Here is an 18,218-nt window from a genome sequence, read left to right as displayed (position 1 = left end):
ATGAATTCTCAGTCAAATCGAATCCAAAAATCATAACAATTACATAATCAGTCCGTTTCTCAATCTGACTTCGATTTTATGATGTCTAACATGACAAGAACATCATATCTGAATCATATTCAATTCTGACAAAAGTCTAATTTCAAAACATGTCAAAACGTAGCAAAACTTACATCCAGTTGTACCCTACGTTGATAGGAACTTAGTACTGAAGTTGGATTTGAAAACAGACGGACGGATCGTTTACAACTCACGATAATACCTTCGAAGAAAACTTAGCACGTTTCCCCTCAATTCCTTCGTTTTCTATGGATTATGCTTGCATGTATATATATATAACTCGTGCATTCCAAGAGAACAAGTGGCGATTTCTCAAAATGCATGCCGCGCGCATATGCGCGCACCAATCCGCGCATATGCGCCGAAGGTTCGGCCCGGCACCTTCCGCTTCTCCCTTCTCGCGCATGTGCGCGCCTCCAGCCGCGCATGTGCGCGCAAGTTTCTGGACACTCCGCGCCGATGCGCGCATGGACGTCGCGCATGTGCGCGCAAGTTTCTGGACTTGCTGTTGGACGCCTCGCGCATATGCGCGCTCATTTTTGTGCATATGCGCCAATTTCTCTGGACTTTTCCCTTGGCTTCTCGCATGGCTCGCGTTTCACAATTCAAAATCCAATTACAACGTGTCCCTTTATATTACATTAATTAATCCATAAATCATTTCAGATTGATCTCAGATTACGGTAATTATACCCAAATCATTTTCGATTACGGTAATCAAATTCTCGGGCCTTACAATTGCACTCCTTGCAATCAATTGGAATCGAACCCGTGACCTTGGCTCTGATACCAATTGTAGGACCGAGCATTTGCCGCTTTACAAAAGCTATAGCTGGTGGTAATGGTGCAACTCAAATCTTTTAAACCGCACAGCAGCTCAAGAACCACGGTTCGATCGCTCTACCAAGTAGGGACAATTATTACACCCAACAAGATGGACGAGAGAAGAGAACAGCGGTGATATGTTAAGAGGTGAAAGAGAAAAAGAAATAGTATGTGTATAAGTTTTAAAATCCATCTGAATATTTGGGTTAAACCAAAGATATTTTTGACAGTTTATAGTTGTACTTTATACTTTAATATTTGTATGATAATAAATTACAAGGAATTATTAAAATTTTAATAACTCTAAACTTTTATAAAAAATTTATAAATCAATGTTGAATATCACTTAACTTTTTAAAAATTCTATGAAATTATATTTTGAATATCACTGGATTTTTATAAAGTATGAAAAAATCTTGATTAAATACCTCTAGATTTTTAAAATATGCAAAAATAATTAAAAGTCATTAAATCTCTTAAAGGAAATACACTCATATTCACACTATGTATCATCCTAAGTATCATCATTAAAATTATCTTATTGTTATTCCAATAATCCTATTAATCTATGTTTACATAAAAATACTCTTTCAATCAAATTAATTTTTTTAATCAACTTAATAACAATAATATTATGTCTGTTCCAATTATATAAGTCGCCTTTCTTTTCTATTTTTTCTCAAATATATAGACATGTATCCATATTTAACAATATTTCTTCTATTATTTTCCTAATATACTCCTATTTAATTTGGAGTTTTTTAATTAACTAACTATCGAAAAGATAACAAACTATTTATATAAGCACTCATTCAAAAAGAGTAAAATTGAAAACGTGTTTGTATTATCGATATTTCTGATAAATTTATTCATCTGCGTGGAAAAAACAAGTTTATATATTCGGGACAAAAAAATATTATTATTTAGACATATTTAGACATAAAAGTTAAGAATGTTTTAGGGAGAAAGTATTAATTCTTGCATGTTGGGTGGCGTTTTGACAAAAACTTGTGTGAAACGATTTCAAATAGTGGCGGATATAAAGTAGGGCTATACTGGGCTGTAGTCCAACCTACTTTGGTTTTTTTTTTTAATACTTAAGAAATTTCAGCCCACCAACCAATTACCAAGCCCAGCCCTAGCTTCTCCTAATTTTCATGGCGTCTTCACAAAATTTGGGTTTTTTTTTTGTTGGCTCTTGTTCTTCCTAAGATTCAGTCTATTTCCTAAGATACAGGTTAGCATATAATATTTTTCTTAACGACTTCTTGCATTCTGTAATTCATAAATTATTTTTCCAAAATTTTTATTAATTTTCTTCTTATTTTTTTTTAAGAACCCCTCAACTTAGTCATTCTATGAAATGATATTTGAATTATAAAGATAGTCTCTGCGATTGTTTTGGTCGAATAAGCTTGAAGAAGGTATAAAAAAATTGGAACTAGCAGCTTTATTAACGAGAAAGAAAAGAGAAGAATAGGTGATGAAAATCAATAGGAAATATGACTTGCACAACTTTATTATCATATTGTGTTCAAGCCCCCCAACTCTTATTCTTAGATCCGTCACTGGTTTCACGGGTCGTATTTTGTGAGACGAATTTCTTATTTGGGTCATCCATGAAAAAGTATTATTTTTTATGTTAAGAGTATTACTTTTTATTGTGAATATCGGTAGGTTTGACAATTGACTCGTCTCACATGTAAAAATTCGTGAGACCGTCTCACAAGAGACTTACTCTTGGATTTTTATGTATGAGAATTGGTAAAATGGGTTTTCAAGAAAAAAATTGTCATATAATTATTTATATTGTTTCTTTCTAAGATTTTTTTTGTGGTTACACGTTCGACCAATTTTATATTTATTATTTAAAATTTTGAGAATATAATTTTCAAACATAGAATCTCGATTCAATCCTTTGGTGAAACTTGCCCAATAAATGCAAATTGTAAAACCTTTGCTGTCACATAATATGATTGATGAATTATACCACGTGCTTAACACCTAATTAATCATTGCTTAAGAAATCAAATTGGAATTAAATAATTTATTTAATTTAAGACGTTGTTTAATTGAGGTCAACTATCTCAATTAATTAGTGGTCGACGTACACGTATTGCATATATATAAAATTTAATATATAAATATTACGCATGTCGCATTTTTATTTTAAAAATATTTAATTTAATTATGAAATTTTTGCGCAAAATTCGATATATAAATTTTCATAAATTTCGATTTCAAAATATGATCGTTATTTTATAAATTATTGTAATGTACATTTGATAATTTGTTTATAGTTTTTGAATATTGTCACGTTCGAGACATCATGTATTATTCGCAAATGTAAAAGATTGAAACAAAGTCAAATAAGATTATAAATGTACTTAAAAATAATATGACAAAAACTTGTGTGAGACGGTCTTATCGGTCATATTTTATGAGACGGATATCTTACTTGTGTCATCTATGAAAAAATATTACTTTTTATGCTAAGAGTATTACTTTTTATTGTGAATATCGATATGGTTGACTCGTCTCAAAGATAAAAATTCTTGCCATTGTCTCTCAAGAGACCTAATCAAATAATATTGTAAATGAAAAATAAAAATTTAATTTTAAAAATTATTTGACCAAATTCATTTCTCCCTAATTTTTTTTTTAAAAAATCGAATTTTAATATATGATTTTTTTCAATCGAAATTAAATGTGAGAATTTAAGTCCAAAGTATTTTGGATTAAAAATACAAGAGTAAACATGTGTTGACATTAATATAATTGGAGTCATTCAATTTAAAAGATTAGCAAATCGAAATGATTTAATATATATAAGTTTGTTAAATTTAAATAAGTAAGTTTTATATTTTTTAAGAGGAAATTTTAATTTTATTATGGTAAGAATATCCTTTGATTGATATCAAATTGTGTAAAAGATTTATCAAAATTTAATCTCCAAATTTTCAAATTTAATCTAAAATCCAAATTTACCATTTAAAAAAATAATCATGAACAAATGAGTTGGATCCACACAAGGGATTGGCCATTGGACTAATTAATAATAATAAATTAATAAATTAAATTTATTTTTATAAATAAATAATTAAATAATCCTACAAAAAACCGAGTCCCAATTATAGAGAAGAACTAATTCAAGAAACGCATTAAAACTAAGGCAATGCCTTCAATTTCGAGAACTCGCAGGCTAAAAAGCAAATTTCTTTCTATTTTTTGTTCTTGTTCTTGTTTCCTTTTTTCTATGTTTCTCAAAACCCTATAGGAATCAATAAAAAAACCCTATAGGAATCAATAAAAAGTTTCGAACTTTAAACAATTCAGTCCCTTTTTCCTCCTCTCTCTAATCTTACCTTGTAGTTTACTGGATTTTCATGAACTTAATGTAGAATCACATGCCACAAACACTTGATTCCATGCATTGGAATTTTCAGAAGACGCGGTTGCATTAATTTCCCATTTGGGTTTTGTTATTTGCATGTAACAGGAAGATTTATTTGTTCAATTTCGAAGAAAACATGAGTCTTGAAGTAAAACCCATGTTTTTTGCGAGTACTTTGAAGTCCGGCGATGGATTCACCGACCAGTTTCCGGCGGGTCTTAGGGTTCTTGTAGTGGATGATGACCCGGCTTGTCTCAGGATCATGGAAAAGATGCTTAAAAATTGTCTCTACGAAGGTAATTTATTTATAAAAACACACACTTCTGCGTGTTTTGTTTGTTTGTGTGTGATTGTGACTGTGTTTTTTTTCCCTCTTTCGGGGCACTTCATCTGTTCTTTTTTTGTCATATTTTGCGGATTATTGTTGCTTAAAAGTTCAGAATGTTCATGTGTCCGAGGTTTTATTTGTCTGGTTATTGTAGATCTTGATTACATGAAAACTTGATGTTTCTGCTATTTAATTTTCGGGATTTTGATTTTGAATGTTTTAAATTGCGTGGTTGACCAGAACAGGCATAGAGAATGGTTTGTGAAATTGTGGGATTTATTCTAATTAATTGTTCAAAATATTAGGTTGATTGGTTGAGTTTAGATCTTTTGCAGAATTTGTGATTCAATGGTGTTTATTTGTGCTGATGGTATCTAAATTCCATTGGTTCAATAAGGAGGTGGAAAATAATCTTTATTGCCCATCTACATTTATCGGGTGATATGTTATAGCTAAACTTGTTGGATTTTTTTCAGTTACCAAATGCAACCGTGCGGAGCTTGCATTGCAGTATCTAAGGGATAACAAAAATGGCTTTGATGTTGTTATAAGCGATGTCCACATGCCAGATATGGATGGTTTTAAACTTTTAGAGCAGGTTGGGCTTGAGATGGACTTGCCTGTTATCAGTAAGTAGCGCTGTTTTCTTATTGTGTATGGATTAAATGTAATCAGGAATCAATAGATTACATGTATTTTGTTCTGAGTTTTTGTTTTGGTGTTTAGTGATGTCAGCAGATGACAGTAAAGATGTTGTGATGAAGGGTGTTACCCATGGTGCATGTGATTATCTCATAAAACCAGTTCGTATGGAAGCGTTAAAAAACATATGGCAGCACGTGGTTCGGAAAAAGAAGCACGAGGGCAAGGATAAGGATTTTGAAAATTCAGGAGGTGTGGAAGATGGAGACCAAAAACAAAAAATATTAGAAGATGGCGACTACTCTTCTTCCGGTAATGAAGAGAATAGGAATTCAAAGAAAAGAAAGGATGAGGAAGATGACGATGCAGAAGAACGTGACGATGTGTCAGCACATAAGAAACCTCGTGTTGTATGGTCATCTGAACTCCACCTGAAATTTATGGATGCTGTGAATAAACTTGGCCTTGAAAGTATGGATCTTCCCCATTTCTCTTGTTTTCCTAGTTTTTTTAGTTGTTTGGGCTGTTTTGTCTTTGTTTACTTGTGTCTGTGCTATAGAAAATTCATAGATTTTGTATTATGTAATTTGATGTGCTATGTTCCTACTCCGTCAATGAATGCAGAGGCTGTTCCTAAGAAAATTCTGGAGTTGATGAATGTTCCCGCTCTTACCAGAGAGAACGTTGCAAGCCATCTTCAGGTTCGAACAATTTTGTTCGCTATCTTTTCCAGTCTTTAAAACCGATCTTGAGTTATTTTTTATTATTTTTTTTTTTACTTCAATTTATTATAGCTCAAACACTTTATATTCTTCCCTCGAGAGGTTTAACTTATACAGCCAATTGATGCAGAAATATCGGCTCTACCTTAAAAGGCTAAGCGATCCATCACAACCCTCGATTGGACTCGATAACTCTTTTATGGGACCCCCAAATCCACCATTTGGGCCTGTATCTCCATTCAGTGGCGTCGATATGCAAAGCCTTGCTGCTGCCAGACAACTCCAGCCGCAGAATCTTGCTACAATCCAAGCAGCAGTACTTGGCAGGACTGCTACCAAAACTTCTGTATCACTACCCCTGAATGATCATAGAAACATCTTCAACTTCGAAAATCCAAGACCAAACAATAATAGCAAGCAAATCGACTTACTTCATGGAATCCCAACAACTATGGATTCAAAGCAGCTTGCTTCGTTACGACAATCTGCATCGACTTTTGGTCCCATGAATATGCATGTCCATTCACCTGCAGTACAAAATAATCCTCCGATGAATCAGATGGTTCAACTTCAACAGTCGAGGATTCAAGGTCTAAATGGTCAAAGTTTAAATGCTGCCGTCAGAGGCAATCATGTTTCGAATCTTCCAGCAAATGTGGTTCAATCTGTTTTGTCAACTGCAATACCCAGTACGCTCTTGGGCAGAAATGGAATAGACAATGTTCAGGGGCCAGTAAATACATCTTTTTCAGCCCCCTCGAATGCCGTAGGTCTAATCACCGAGTTCCCAAGTAATAGCTTCTCTCTCCTTGGCAATTCAGGAACTTCCACCCTCACTTCTAAAGGCATGTTTCAAGACATGAAGTCTGAAATAAGAGGGCCTAGAGCTTTTGTTCCTAGTCACGGTGTTTTCAATGAGTTAAATATGAACATGGCCCAAGATTGGGGTTTGCAAAACGCCGGATCAACTTTCGAATCTCCCCAACATTCTAATGCACGAGGAGTTCTGGGCATTTCTCCGTCAACTTTATTTCAACAAGGTTTTTCTTCCAACCCGAAGAATGTGCAAGGGCAAAGTAAGAGTCCCGTTGTTAACTCATCCTTACCTGAAAATTCATTGAGAAATGAGGATGCAAGACTATATAATATGGGCTTTGAAAACAGTCTCTTCCCCGAACAATATATTCAAGAAGATGACCTCATGAGTGCACTTCTGAAACAGGTTTGCATTGCATCTTACATTGAGATTCTTTAAATTAGTCGCTAGATAATTCTAATTCGAATATTGTTTTTTTCCATCGGCAGGATGGGACTGGCCATGTTGAAGGCGAGTTTGGCTTTGGTGGATACCATTTGGAAACCCTTCCTCCGTAGCATAACTCTCATGCTTCATCGAAGAACTTGTACATACTTGCAGTTAGAGCTGAATGTTGACCTTCCTTTCTTTTGTGCTCGGAGAAATAGGATTTACTCTTTTTTCCTACTTATTTAGTTTGGATACATGTTTGGAGCTTCATTCTTGCAAACTAAAGAAAATACAGGATCTGAGCATTCGATCAGGTGGAAATATCAAAGGGTAAACGAGCATGATACACGAAGCATACATGTTGATTAGTTTAGATTAGGCGATTGTAGTTAAGGACATTGTTTCATGGAAAGATGGTGAAAAGTTTCATGCATTATTATGAGTGCTCATCTTTTCAGTTTGTGGGTATAAAGTTCCCAAACTTGTTACTGAAAGTTTTGATTCAACTTTGTTCGAACAAGATAATACTTTGTTTAGGATTTCATTTCAATACAGTTTGATGAATTTTATTGGTCAAGATGCATATTTTGTGACCATGAATCTCCTTATCTCCTTTGTCAAGTCTTAAATTATCAAAGGACTAATACACGAATCGATTAATGTTTGGATTTAAATCTCTTTCGGCACCATCCTATTCCGAACAATGTGTCGAACTATTTCAACAAGTCTGCACCTGAGATATCATGGAGGAAAGTTGGTCGATTTAAAAGACTATACATTGTGTGATATCGTATAAAACATGTTATGATCATGTTCACTTACTCAAAAATAAATAAATAGAAGGAAAATGGACATGGTTTATGTCATATACATGGTTAGTATTTGTTTCTATACTAAATTATCAAATATACAAACTATAATTTTAGTCACGTATGTTTGTTTCTTTACGATTTTAGTCATCTGTGTGATCAATTTTTAGTTTTAATGTTTTCTTTAATTTTTTTTTTTTAGTTTTAGTAATTTTTCACATGAAGTTGGTATTACGTTGAAGTATTCAGCTCTCACATTAGCACTCTTATTGAAAAATAACTAGAATTACAAAAACTTGAAAGATACAACATTAAAAATGAAATTTGTCGGTATAAATAATCAAAATTATAAACATACAAATATATCAAATTAAAATTGCAATGTTCACTAAGATTAAATTACAAAAGTTTTAACATATAAAAAAAGATTGACAAAAACTTGCGTGAGATGGTCTTTCGGGTCGTATTTTATGGGACGGATCTCTTATTTGGATAATCCATGAAAAAATATTATTTTTTATGCTAAGAATATTACTTTTTATTGTGAATATCGGTAAAGTTGACCGTCTCAGAGATAAATATTCGTAAGATCTTCTCACAAGAGACCTACTCAAAAAGATTTTATATCCATAAATTTATTGTGGAAATTTTTGTTTTACTGTTCATATAATATATTAGAAATAGTTACGAGTATATATTGTGTATGATGTTATCTGTCTAATTTAGGGTATATATTTTACCACCCAATTATTTCGATTAATCGGGCAAAGAATGGCAACTCTATGATTTTACATCATTGACCACTTTTTATAGCTGGTTTCATGGTATGAATTTATGATCATCAGGGGCAAAAAGAAGATGGTTGAGAGTCTAGGAGTGTAAACGAACTCGAGTTGTTCGAATCGGTTCGAAAAATATTTGTTTTTTATTGGAATTTATCGAGTTCGAACCGAACTCGAACATGTTCAATTTTTTTTAACCGAACTCGAGTCCAAATTATTTTATTCGATTGTTTGCGGATTTTAGTATTTATTAATATTATATAATTATATATTAAATAATTAAATTTCGAGTTATTCGAGTACTTATTTGCATGCAATAATTCAAAATGTTCGTGGTTCATGAACATGTTCGAATCTTTTGAACCGAACTCAAATTCAAGCTTTAATTTAAACAAAAATTTTAAAATTTTTAAACTATGAATCGAACTTTAACTCGAATAGAACTAATTCAAACCGAATTGGATTTTTCAATACTCAGCTAGTTGAGACAATTGTTTTGCATCTTTATATCTTTTTCTAAATTCAATAATTTAATTTAAGTTTTGTGCTCTATATTGATTTTCAAGCTGTCACTATAAGTTTTAGACCATCTCCAATGTTACACTAATAGTATAAAAACTTCTGAAATATTAATTTAATACATAATTTATGATAAAAAACTTCTGTGAGATGATCTCATGAATCGTATTTGTGAGACGAATCTCTTATTTGAATCATCCATGAAAAAATATTACTTTTTATGATAAAAATATTTTTTTTTATTGTTAATATCGGTAAAATTGACTCGTCTCACAGATTAAGATCCGTGAGACAATCTTACATGAAACTCATAATTCATTCACCTTGATTACGAATCTAAGGTTACTCATCTACAATTTCGAAAATTATGTCACATTATATATATATATATATATATATATACAAATTTGATTTTTTTTCCAAACAACAAACACAAATTGGAGCAAATTACATTTATGAACTTCCAAGGATAAATAAATAGAAAAAGCCCACTACAACTATTTTGAACTAGAAAAAAAATATAAGTCGAAAAAACAAAAGGTACAACAATAACAGCTGCTAGCACAACTCGGTTTCAATAAACAGAGCTACATGACAAAGCCATTAAAAGAAATGCAGCTTGTTCTTCCTCTCCCAATTTCTTTCTCTGATTAGTATTTGATCTCGGCCTCTGCAACACCAAATCCCTGTCAAATCCCCAAAATCTGTTCTTCAATGAAAATTTAATCTTCCTGGTGTTGTCTCCTCCTCCACTGCTCCTCCCATTTTGAATATTTTTAGATTTCTTGGGTTTCTTGTCTTCTTTAATGGCGGCACCAGTCAACGATCTCCTCTTTTTCCTGCTTTTGATCCCACATGCATTGCACAGTGACTGTAGGCAAAACAACAACAAAAACAAAAGGCCAATAAGCATACATACATATTATAGACTGTGGGCAGGCAGGGGATAATCATAATTTTTGTTTTCTATAATTTGAGACCAAAATTGTTTTGATCCTCCAGTTTTAGATGATATGTACCCCAAAATGACCCATTTTTCTCGTACATATTTATTTATGCTGTGGGCAGGCAGGATTAGTTACAACTTTGGTTCCTATATATATCAAGATCGTTTCACATGGATATTGACCCCAATATTCAAAATGGTTGATTTTTCTCCAAAAGGGGGGAAATGGGTACTAGTCTAAGTCGGAAAAATAAGATCTTTTTGTTGATTAGTGTCTAGTCAAATACTATCAAGAATCAAATACATCTAAAATCCACAAATAAAAAGAGAAAGAGGCCAGAACAACTCAACACCAAACAATAATAAAATCAGAAAAAATGTATGTATGTATATACCTTAGGGCCTGCAGGACCACCTCTCCAAAGTGGGGTTTTCGAGGTGCCACAATCTACACAAGTCTTGATATTTGTGCCACTGGATGAGGCGCTATCAGCATTCACTGTTTGGTTCCTCGTTTCATCGGATTCCATTCCCTGTAACCAAAATCATTTTAGAAATAATAATTAAAAAAAAGAATCAATTTAAGTCAAATGAATGATGATCACTTACTTTATTACTATGATCCAGCATCTTCAAGCCCTCGATCGGAGATTTAAAACGACCCCAAATGTATAGTTTTTACCAAAAAAGATACCAAGTTGGTTCGATCAAACAAATGCTGCAGCAGCACCACCTAGGATCATAGCCCTAAACAAGCTGTTCCAAGAAAAATCATACAAGGGAAAAGGACGCTCTAAACCAAGCTAAACCCAGATCAGTAAACAGAAAATTTCACCCAAAAAACCACACACACATGAACCCAATCCTGAACTATGATCAGGAGCACGTCAGCTGAAGGAGAAATGGACTAAAAACCCATGATTTCCAACCTTCTCCGGACATGCATGCGAGGATTGAGAGAGGAAGGGAAGTATTTGTTAATGGGTGAATATGAAGAAGACACGCCGCAATCTCTTCCGGAAAGAGGATCGATTCCAGAGAGAGAAAGTTGTGGCTGAGTGTGAAATTTTTTGATTTGGGGGTTTGTATAAATATATGGGTGTTTACAAAAACCCTAAATGCGCGCGCGGGAGAGCGAAAAGACGAAAATGGGGTTGGGTTCCCCCGTCGCCCACACCCGCCAATTTGTTGCAAAAAATAGGCGCCAATGTAGGCAGTGCTCTTTTCAATGAGATTGTGAATTAATTTTCCCAAATTCACAATAATATGATTTCAATTGATTTTTACATTTTGAAAGACTTCACAAACGATGGTCATACTTCGAATCAATGTTCGACGGAGCTCGATTATCGAGCTAAGATGAAATCAATCGAGTTAAATTTTATTAATAATTTGGATCGGAGATACTAGTTTATCGTTCTCTTTTTCTTTTTCGTTATGATGTTGATAGTTGACTCCCGAGCACGAGAATGAATATAAAATTTTTGAGTAAAGTTTGATTACATCGAATTCATTTGAATCCCAAGAACTTGATGATTGGCGATCAATGTGACAAATCTTGAAGTTTTTTTCTAATTTATATATGATCGACGATCAACGCGACAAATCTTGATTTTTTCCCATATATATATATGTATGTATGTATCAAAGGTTCGACTTAGTAGCTTGATACCATGTAGACAAAAATATACTATAATTAGTAAACTAAAAAATATATAACAATTTTCTAATCAATTAATCATTATAAAATAATTATCTTATAATTGGCATTTTAAGTCTTTGTATTTTGAAACTTTTGTATTATAGTTTCATTATAACTATTAAAAATATTTCTATTTATACATTTATCATTCATCCAATCATCACTTAATTGATTGGAAACACTATATTTACATTTGTAGTCCCAATGGGTGGAATCAATATAAAATATTTTAATATTAAAATTTTGAATGTTTATTTAAAAGTAATTTATTGTGATTATATAGTAATAAATGATAAATTTTCTTCAAAAATAACATTGAAACTATATAACACAAGGTTCTAAAAAGTATGAGACGGTAGCAGACGACCACCTCACGCTTTTTGTAACCTTGTGTTATATAGTTTCAATGTTATTTTTGAAGAAAATTCCAGCGATCGCCCACCAACTAATGCCTAGATGCCTAAATGGTCGCCAAGACGTCACTTAGACGGTTTTTTTAACTATAATAAATAATTCTAAAAATTTTAAAAATATATATATTTTATATTATAAAAAAACTGGTCAAAAGATGCATAAATGTGTTCAATATTTTCATTTTTTTCAACCACGTTTATTGATGTGCCTAAAAATTTTATGTGAATATATTTCGACAAAATATATATAAAAATTATTATTATTTTTTTTAAATTATTAATTTTTTTATTTTTTTTTAAAAAATCGAACCATTGGCAGTTTGTTGTCCGCCTAGGCAACCGATTTTTCCAGCACCCCCTAGAGCCACCGATTTCTAAAAATCGAGACGATGGATGATACCTAAGCGACGCTTTTTAGAACTCTGTGAAAGTGCGGAGCCACATGTATGCCCTCAAATGAGCTTTTATATTTTTAATTTTTTTTACATTTAGATTTTAATTCAACTTGTGTTTAGCAAATGTAACTCAGGTAGAAAAAGAAAGATAAAGTCCAGAAAAAAAATTAAATTTTGTATTGAACCTGCATAGTCAAAGTATAAAATTAAAAACCCAGAAAAAGTATTATTTTTAACCTATAAAATGTAATCACTATAAATTTAATTGACATGTATTATTTTGTATTTTGTTAAGAAATATTTTATCTCGAATAGTATCAAGTTTCCGACTCCACTACCGTCAGTATGGGCAACTGCTCACACTGGGCTAAGGGAAGCTTCGCCCATGGGTGTAGCATACAAAAATTTGTATCTAACATGGTTTAGACGTCAATTTTATAAGAAACAAATACACGCTAATAAAAAGTTGGAATCAAATTAAGTTTCTTGCTAATATTAGGTAAGTGGTTTATTCGAAACTCGATTTGAGTTTGACTGGATTTTAGTTAAACTCGGATAGCTCCGAAATAAATTTGAGTCAAGATTGAGCATTGGGTTGTGTTCGGATTGTTGTATCTAATTTGAACGCAGTGATTTGATTTGAAAAATGAATTTCAAATTACACGGGTGTTGTATTGCATTTGGATTGAAAAAATCGGACTTAGGAAAAGGATTTCAGACGACTTCATTTTTTATTTGAATTTTAAATATATTGCATTAGTTAATGAAGTAAAAAAAACTAAGTGAAGTGTATTAGTTATAATGAAATCATTAGCATCAAATTCATCAATCTAGACATTTTTTTTAAATTTTATCTATCTATACAAGTAAAAAAGTTTCAAATCATCTATCATTCCAAATCTATCAATCAAACACAATGTCGTCTTAGGCTCGAGAAATAGAATTCAAATCCAAAAGCAAATCACGCAAAGCAGAAACTTATGTGAGACGGTCTCACTGGCTGTATATTGTGAGACAAATATCTTATTTAGGTCATCCATGAAAAAGTATTACTTTTTATGCTAAGAGTATTACTTTTTATTGTTTATATCGGTATGGTTGACCTGTGTCACAGATAAAGATTCGTGAAACCGTTTCACAAGAGACCTACTTTTTAACCAAAAGAAGAGAAGGAAAATTCTAAAAAAATGTCACAAAAATATTCTCTCTTTTTTTCTTTTTGTTGCATACACATATTATATATCGTTATTATTGTGTTTTCAAGACAATATTAACTATCATATTTGTAAACCTCAAGTGTTTGTCTAGTTCATTTATTTGTGGTAGATCCCTTGGTAGGTGAATTGGATTGATCGACATATCTTACGTGAAGGCAAAATTTTATTGTTGCAATCAGATCGAGACAAGTTTTATGAACCATTCACGATATATTTCGTGAGGTATATATTTTTTTTTCTGTGCATTTTCTATTACAAGTGGATGTTTTATGTGAACGAAAGTAAACAAATCATTCCCAAAATCCAGATATTTTAATTTTTAAAAATTTTGATACCTTTTGGTTCTGGTTCTTGGGGGATGCCAATCGATAAAACTCAAGCTTGACTCAATTTGAATGCAATGTTGGTGGTTAAATGCCGTCTATATAAGCCGTCTATATTGCTTATAGACAATAAAATTAAAATTATAGATGTCTCCAAGGATGTTTGAATTGATGGAATACGTGAACGCTTAGTCAACAATCAGAAGTTTGATTTCTCTTACCAGATAAACTTTCTCTTACCAATATCTTTTTGGGGCGACTTTGTCACACATAGAGATGATAATGAGTCTGTTTGGGTAAGATTTCATATTACATGTTATCATCCTCATTTGTTATATCCATCATCATCTTCATTCTCATCATCATCACCATCCTCATATCCATCGGTTATTCAATTTTATTTTCATCCTCGTATCCGTTGGAGGATTGAATATCAATATCTTACCCAAATATCATAATTAATTTACATATACTTGCATTTTCTCATATTTGAATTATTTCGAGTAAGCTAAGTGCATTCATTAAATTGTTGAGAACAATAAGAAAATATATAAAATTAGCAAATTAAACATTATTGAAAAAACAACAAAACATTAGAAACAATTTATCTCAATATAATTATCCAAATAATTTTCTTTATTATCCATCGGCATAGATGATGTAACGCCCCGAGACCGAGGTTGTCAACATCGGTATTGTTTCACAATCACATAATTTATAAACAACATGCCTCGTAGTAATAAAGTATCCAAAGTCTATTTAAAACAAAATTAGATAATCATATTTACAATGTGATTAAAAAATGTGGAAGCGAATTATAAACTTAACAAAATCGAAATTATGCTTGATCTCGAACTGGTTCTTCATCATCATCCCGAAAACATAGCTTGCTCATCCTCATTTAATTGCTCTTCATTCTTATCTGAGAAGGGGTAGTAAGAGAGTGTTTGGGAAAACACTCGGTAAGTGGGGGTCGATCGTGCCCAACAAATAAAAAAATTACATATACATGTACAAAATCATAAGTTTGATTATAAGCACGATGAATCCAATACGAACAAATTACAAACATAGCACTGAAACTCATTTCATTTTTCCACGGTCTACTTATCGGTTTCTTATATGTTACTCCTCTATAGGACGAGATCAAATAAATGGTTGTTATATCACATCGCATCAGGGTAATATCAAATCAATTCAAACGTTAGAATTTATTTGATAGTTCTAACTCGAATCATTACAGTGAGTTTCAAATATTTTAAACATGTTTTTCGAATATCATAATTAGTTCTAACTCGAATCATTACAGTGAGTTTCAAATATTTTAAACATGTTTTTCGAATATCATAACTAATATCGAATAACAAATGGATTTCAAAGATAGCATATCAAATATAAACGGATATGTATCATGCGAATTGAGTTTTCGAAGACATACATAATCATATTTGGAAAACAATTTAGCACACTTATAAAAGAAAATATATAAGTTTGCAAACTTTATAAAGAATATACATACAAAAGCCTACTTACTTGTTTTGTTTTCTTGCTGCTAGAATGTTAACTAAATTTCTTGGAAGTATCTATGAAGTAGAAAAAATCCTTGGACACTGGCTATTCTTTGAGAACTCAAAAATGGACAGCAACTTGGACTGGAATTCCTCGAAAATTGATGCTAAATGAATAGTCTCTTGCTCGAAAATATGGAGGGATTACAGTAGAAAGTCGACTCTATCTTGTAGCCAATGTGACCGAATTTCTGCAGCCTTTGGAGAGAAATTTTTGTGTGGTTTTCCTCTTAGATTGATTCACTATTTGTAGGCCAACGTGAGCAGCTGAAAGGGCAGCTGTTACAACTCATTCAAGGCTGATAATGGTCACCGAAATGGCTGTTGCATCATCATTTTAATTTAGGTTAATGTGCCCTTTTAGTTTCTTGAAATATGTTGATAATACAGCTGTTACAAACTTTTGCCCAAAATTATTTGCCTGAGAAGCCTCTAATCTGGAGAATGTCAAAGACATGTCTTGGATCTTGCTCTTGGCATGGAATGCGTTTTTCCTCTACTTGATTTTGATTTCTGCCGAGTGATGGTCTTCATCATGGTTGGAGGGGTTATTTCGTGTTGCGGGAGACAAGATTTTTTTTAAAAAAAATTATTTGAAAATCGCATAAAATATTGGAACAAGGTGGGATTATAATTAGTACTTATTTAGAGATTCATTATTCTTGAATTCTAGGACGAAACAACAAAGATTGGAAACGTGCCACCAAATGTTCCAGTTTTCAGAATTTTCTTGATCAGAAATCGATTGAATAAATATCTATAGGGAACAGTTCGGACTTTAAAGCATATCAGTTCCGGAACTAGATCGAAATTTCTTAATCCTTAAAATTCTATCAAATCTTTCCTTCTTAATATGATGATAGTCGTATATCTGTAATATCTATCTTATGATCCAAAATATTAAAATCTTAACGAATTTTCTGTCAACCAAAATTATTCGGGATAAACCTGAGAGTCTCTGATGCCACCTATGGGCCCCAACTTGTTATATCATTATCTCTTTTAACTTACAGTAGTAGAAACATGTATAATAGTTGACTTTATAAAAGATAACTCAAATAATATCAGTACGATATCAAATGAAAGACAACGTAATTTCACATCTTGATAAGTCAATATTTCAATTTCCATAATTCTATTTCTAATCGAAATCCTGAAATCTTGTATTTGGAATTTACAAAATAGAAAAAAATAGAGGTCAGATTTTTGGGGACTTAGTAAGAGATAATTGATACAAAACGTCAAATGGTAATTTATCATTGCAGTAATTCAATATGAAATGACATGGATTAACAGTAACATATCGTTATTAAAATATCAAGTCAAATTAAATATAGTTGATTTTCATGTCTTTAAAGTCAATATACTGGGCTAAAAAGGATTACTTTTACTAACATTTGATGTAGAATTTTCTCCACTTACTCAAATAAGATTGAAATACCTCAGTCCCATGACAATAATATTTTAAAGAAATAACATACGCGGAAGCCTTAACATTGAAAAGGAAAGAACACTATACTATTACATTATAAGCATTTTCAACACTAATATACGTGATCATTTACACAACATCATTCAAACCCATAGCTAAAAGCCAACACATTCAACAAAATACATGATATTTTAAAATTTCACATGTTCACTCTACTCCAAATAAAAGAGACAAGATAAAAAGTCTTTCCCATGGCATTCTATATGACTTCTTCTGCCTCGAACAATCCATTTCAATTCTTTTTATCACATGCATCACATGACATAACTGGAATGAGAACAAACTCAGTAAGTATAAAGCTATACATAGCAATTACATATATATAACTTTGGCTTAAAACGTGGCTATAGCAATGACAATAAAGTAGAACGATACTATCTTCAATGAACATTACATAATCAAGGCAATATGGATAGTATCTCATGACATGAGTGAAAGGAAAGGAAATGATAGTTTGTGACCTGTGGATAGTATCTCTTTGATATATAAATATATCAAAACTGTGAGAGATACTCATAATCATGTAATTGGCCAATGACATACATGAATTACTATCATTCCTTGGCTTTAATCATAGGAACTCTTATTGAGGCATTTATACAAACACTTGGTAGGCACAATGGTATATTAGCTCATTGATCGATGAATTCAATGAAAATCTTTGAACAATGAATATATAACAATATATAGATTAAATATATACCAATGAAAGGAGCTAATTATCAATAAACATGGATTATATACACATATATATATATATATATATATATATATATATATTCATCATGTGAGCTCAAGGAGAAGTTTCTACTTACAACCCACAAGCACTGTTCCT

The 18,218-nt window shown here is 32.0% G+C and overlaps 2 protein-coding genes across 2 annotated transcripts; one reads left to right on the top strand and one right to left on the bottom strand.

Moving 5' to 3' along the window:
* Positions 1–4,038: 4,038 nt before the first annotated feature.
* Positions 4,039–7,817, top strand: LOC140832945 (two-component response regulator ARR1-like). The gene is made up of 6 exons (XM_073197269.1): positions 4,039–4,575; positions 5,084–5,236; positions 5,334–5,720; positions 5,874–5,950; positions 6,102–7,193; positions 7,277–7,817. Exons 1-6 carry the CDS (start codon positions 4,416–4,418, stop codon positions 7,343–7,345), a joined length of 1,938 nt encoding a protein of 645 aa, XP_073053370.1. The 5' UTR covers positions 4,039–4,415; the 3' UTR covers positions 7,346–7,817.
* A 1,908-nt stretch (positions 7,818–9,725) lies between these two features.
* Positions 9,726–11,362, bottom strand: LOC140831737 (GATA transcription factor 15-like). Its single transcript, XM_073195488.1, has 3 exons — positions 10,883–11,362; positions 10,669–10,806; positions 9,726–10,198 (listed from the first exon to the last, which is right to left on the bottom strand). Exons 1-3 carry the CDS (start codon positions 10,901–10,903, stop codon positions 9,902–9,904), a joined length of 456 nt encoding a protein of 151 aa, XP_073051589.1. The 5' UTR covers positions 10,904–11,362; the 3' UTR covers positions 9,726–9,901.
* Between the last annotated feature and the right edge of the window lie 6,856 nt (positions 11,363–18,218).

The sequence above is a fragment of the Primulina eburnea genome, chromosome 5 (assembly GCF_022965805.1).
Source record: "Primulina eburnea isolate SZY01 chromosome 5, ASM2296580v1, whole genome shotgun sequence".
In the NCBI taxonomy this organism is placed as follows: domain Eukaryota; kingdom Viridiplantae; phylum Streptophyta; class Magnoliopsida; order Lamiales; family Gesneriaceae; genus Primulina; species Primulina eburnea.
This window is presented reverse-complemented; position numbering and strand designations above follow the sequence as displayed.

Excerpts from the sequence above, each read along its gene's own strand:
- LOC140832945 (XM_073197269.1), top strand. The coding sequence starts at position 4,416 with ATGAGTCTTGAAGTAAAACCCATGTTTTTTGCGAGTACTTTGAAGTCC. Across the intron at positions 5,237-5,333 it reads GATGGACTTGCCTGTTATCA|TGATGTCAGCAGATGACAGT; the intron begins GTAAGTAGCGCT and ends TTTGGTGTTTAG. Across the intron at positions 5,721-5,873 it reads GAATAAACTTGGCCTTGAAA|AGGCTGTTCCTAAGAAAATT; the intron begins GTATGGATCTTC and ends CAATGAATGCAG.
- LOC140831737 (XM_073195488.1), bottom strand. The coding sequence starts at position 10,903 with ATGCTGGATCATAGTAATAAA. Across the intron at positions 10,807-10,882 it reads TGCTGGATCATAGTAATAAA|GGAATGGAATCCGATGAAAC; the intron begins GTAAGTGATCAT and ends TTTTGGTTACAG. Across the intron at positions 10,199-10,668 it reads GTGGTCCTGCAGGCCCTAAG|TCACTGTGCAATGCATGTGG; the intron begins GTATATACATAC and ends TTTTGCCTACAG.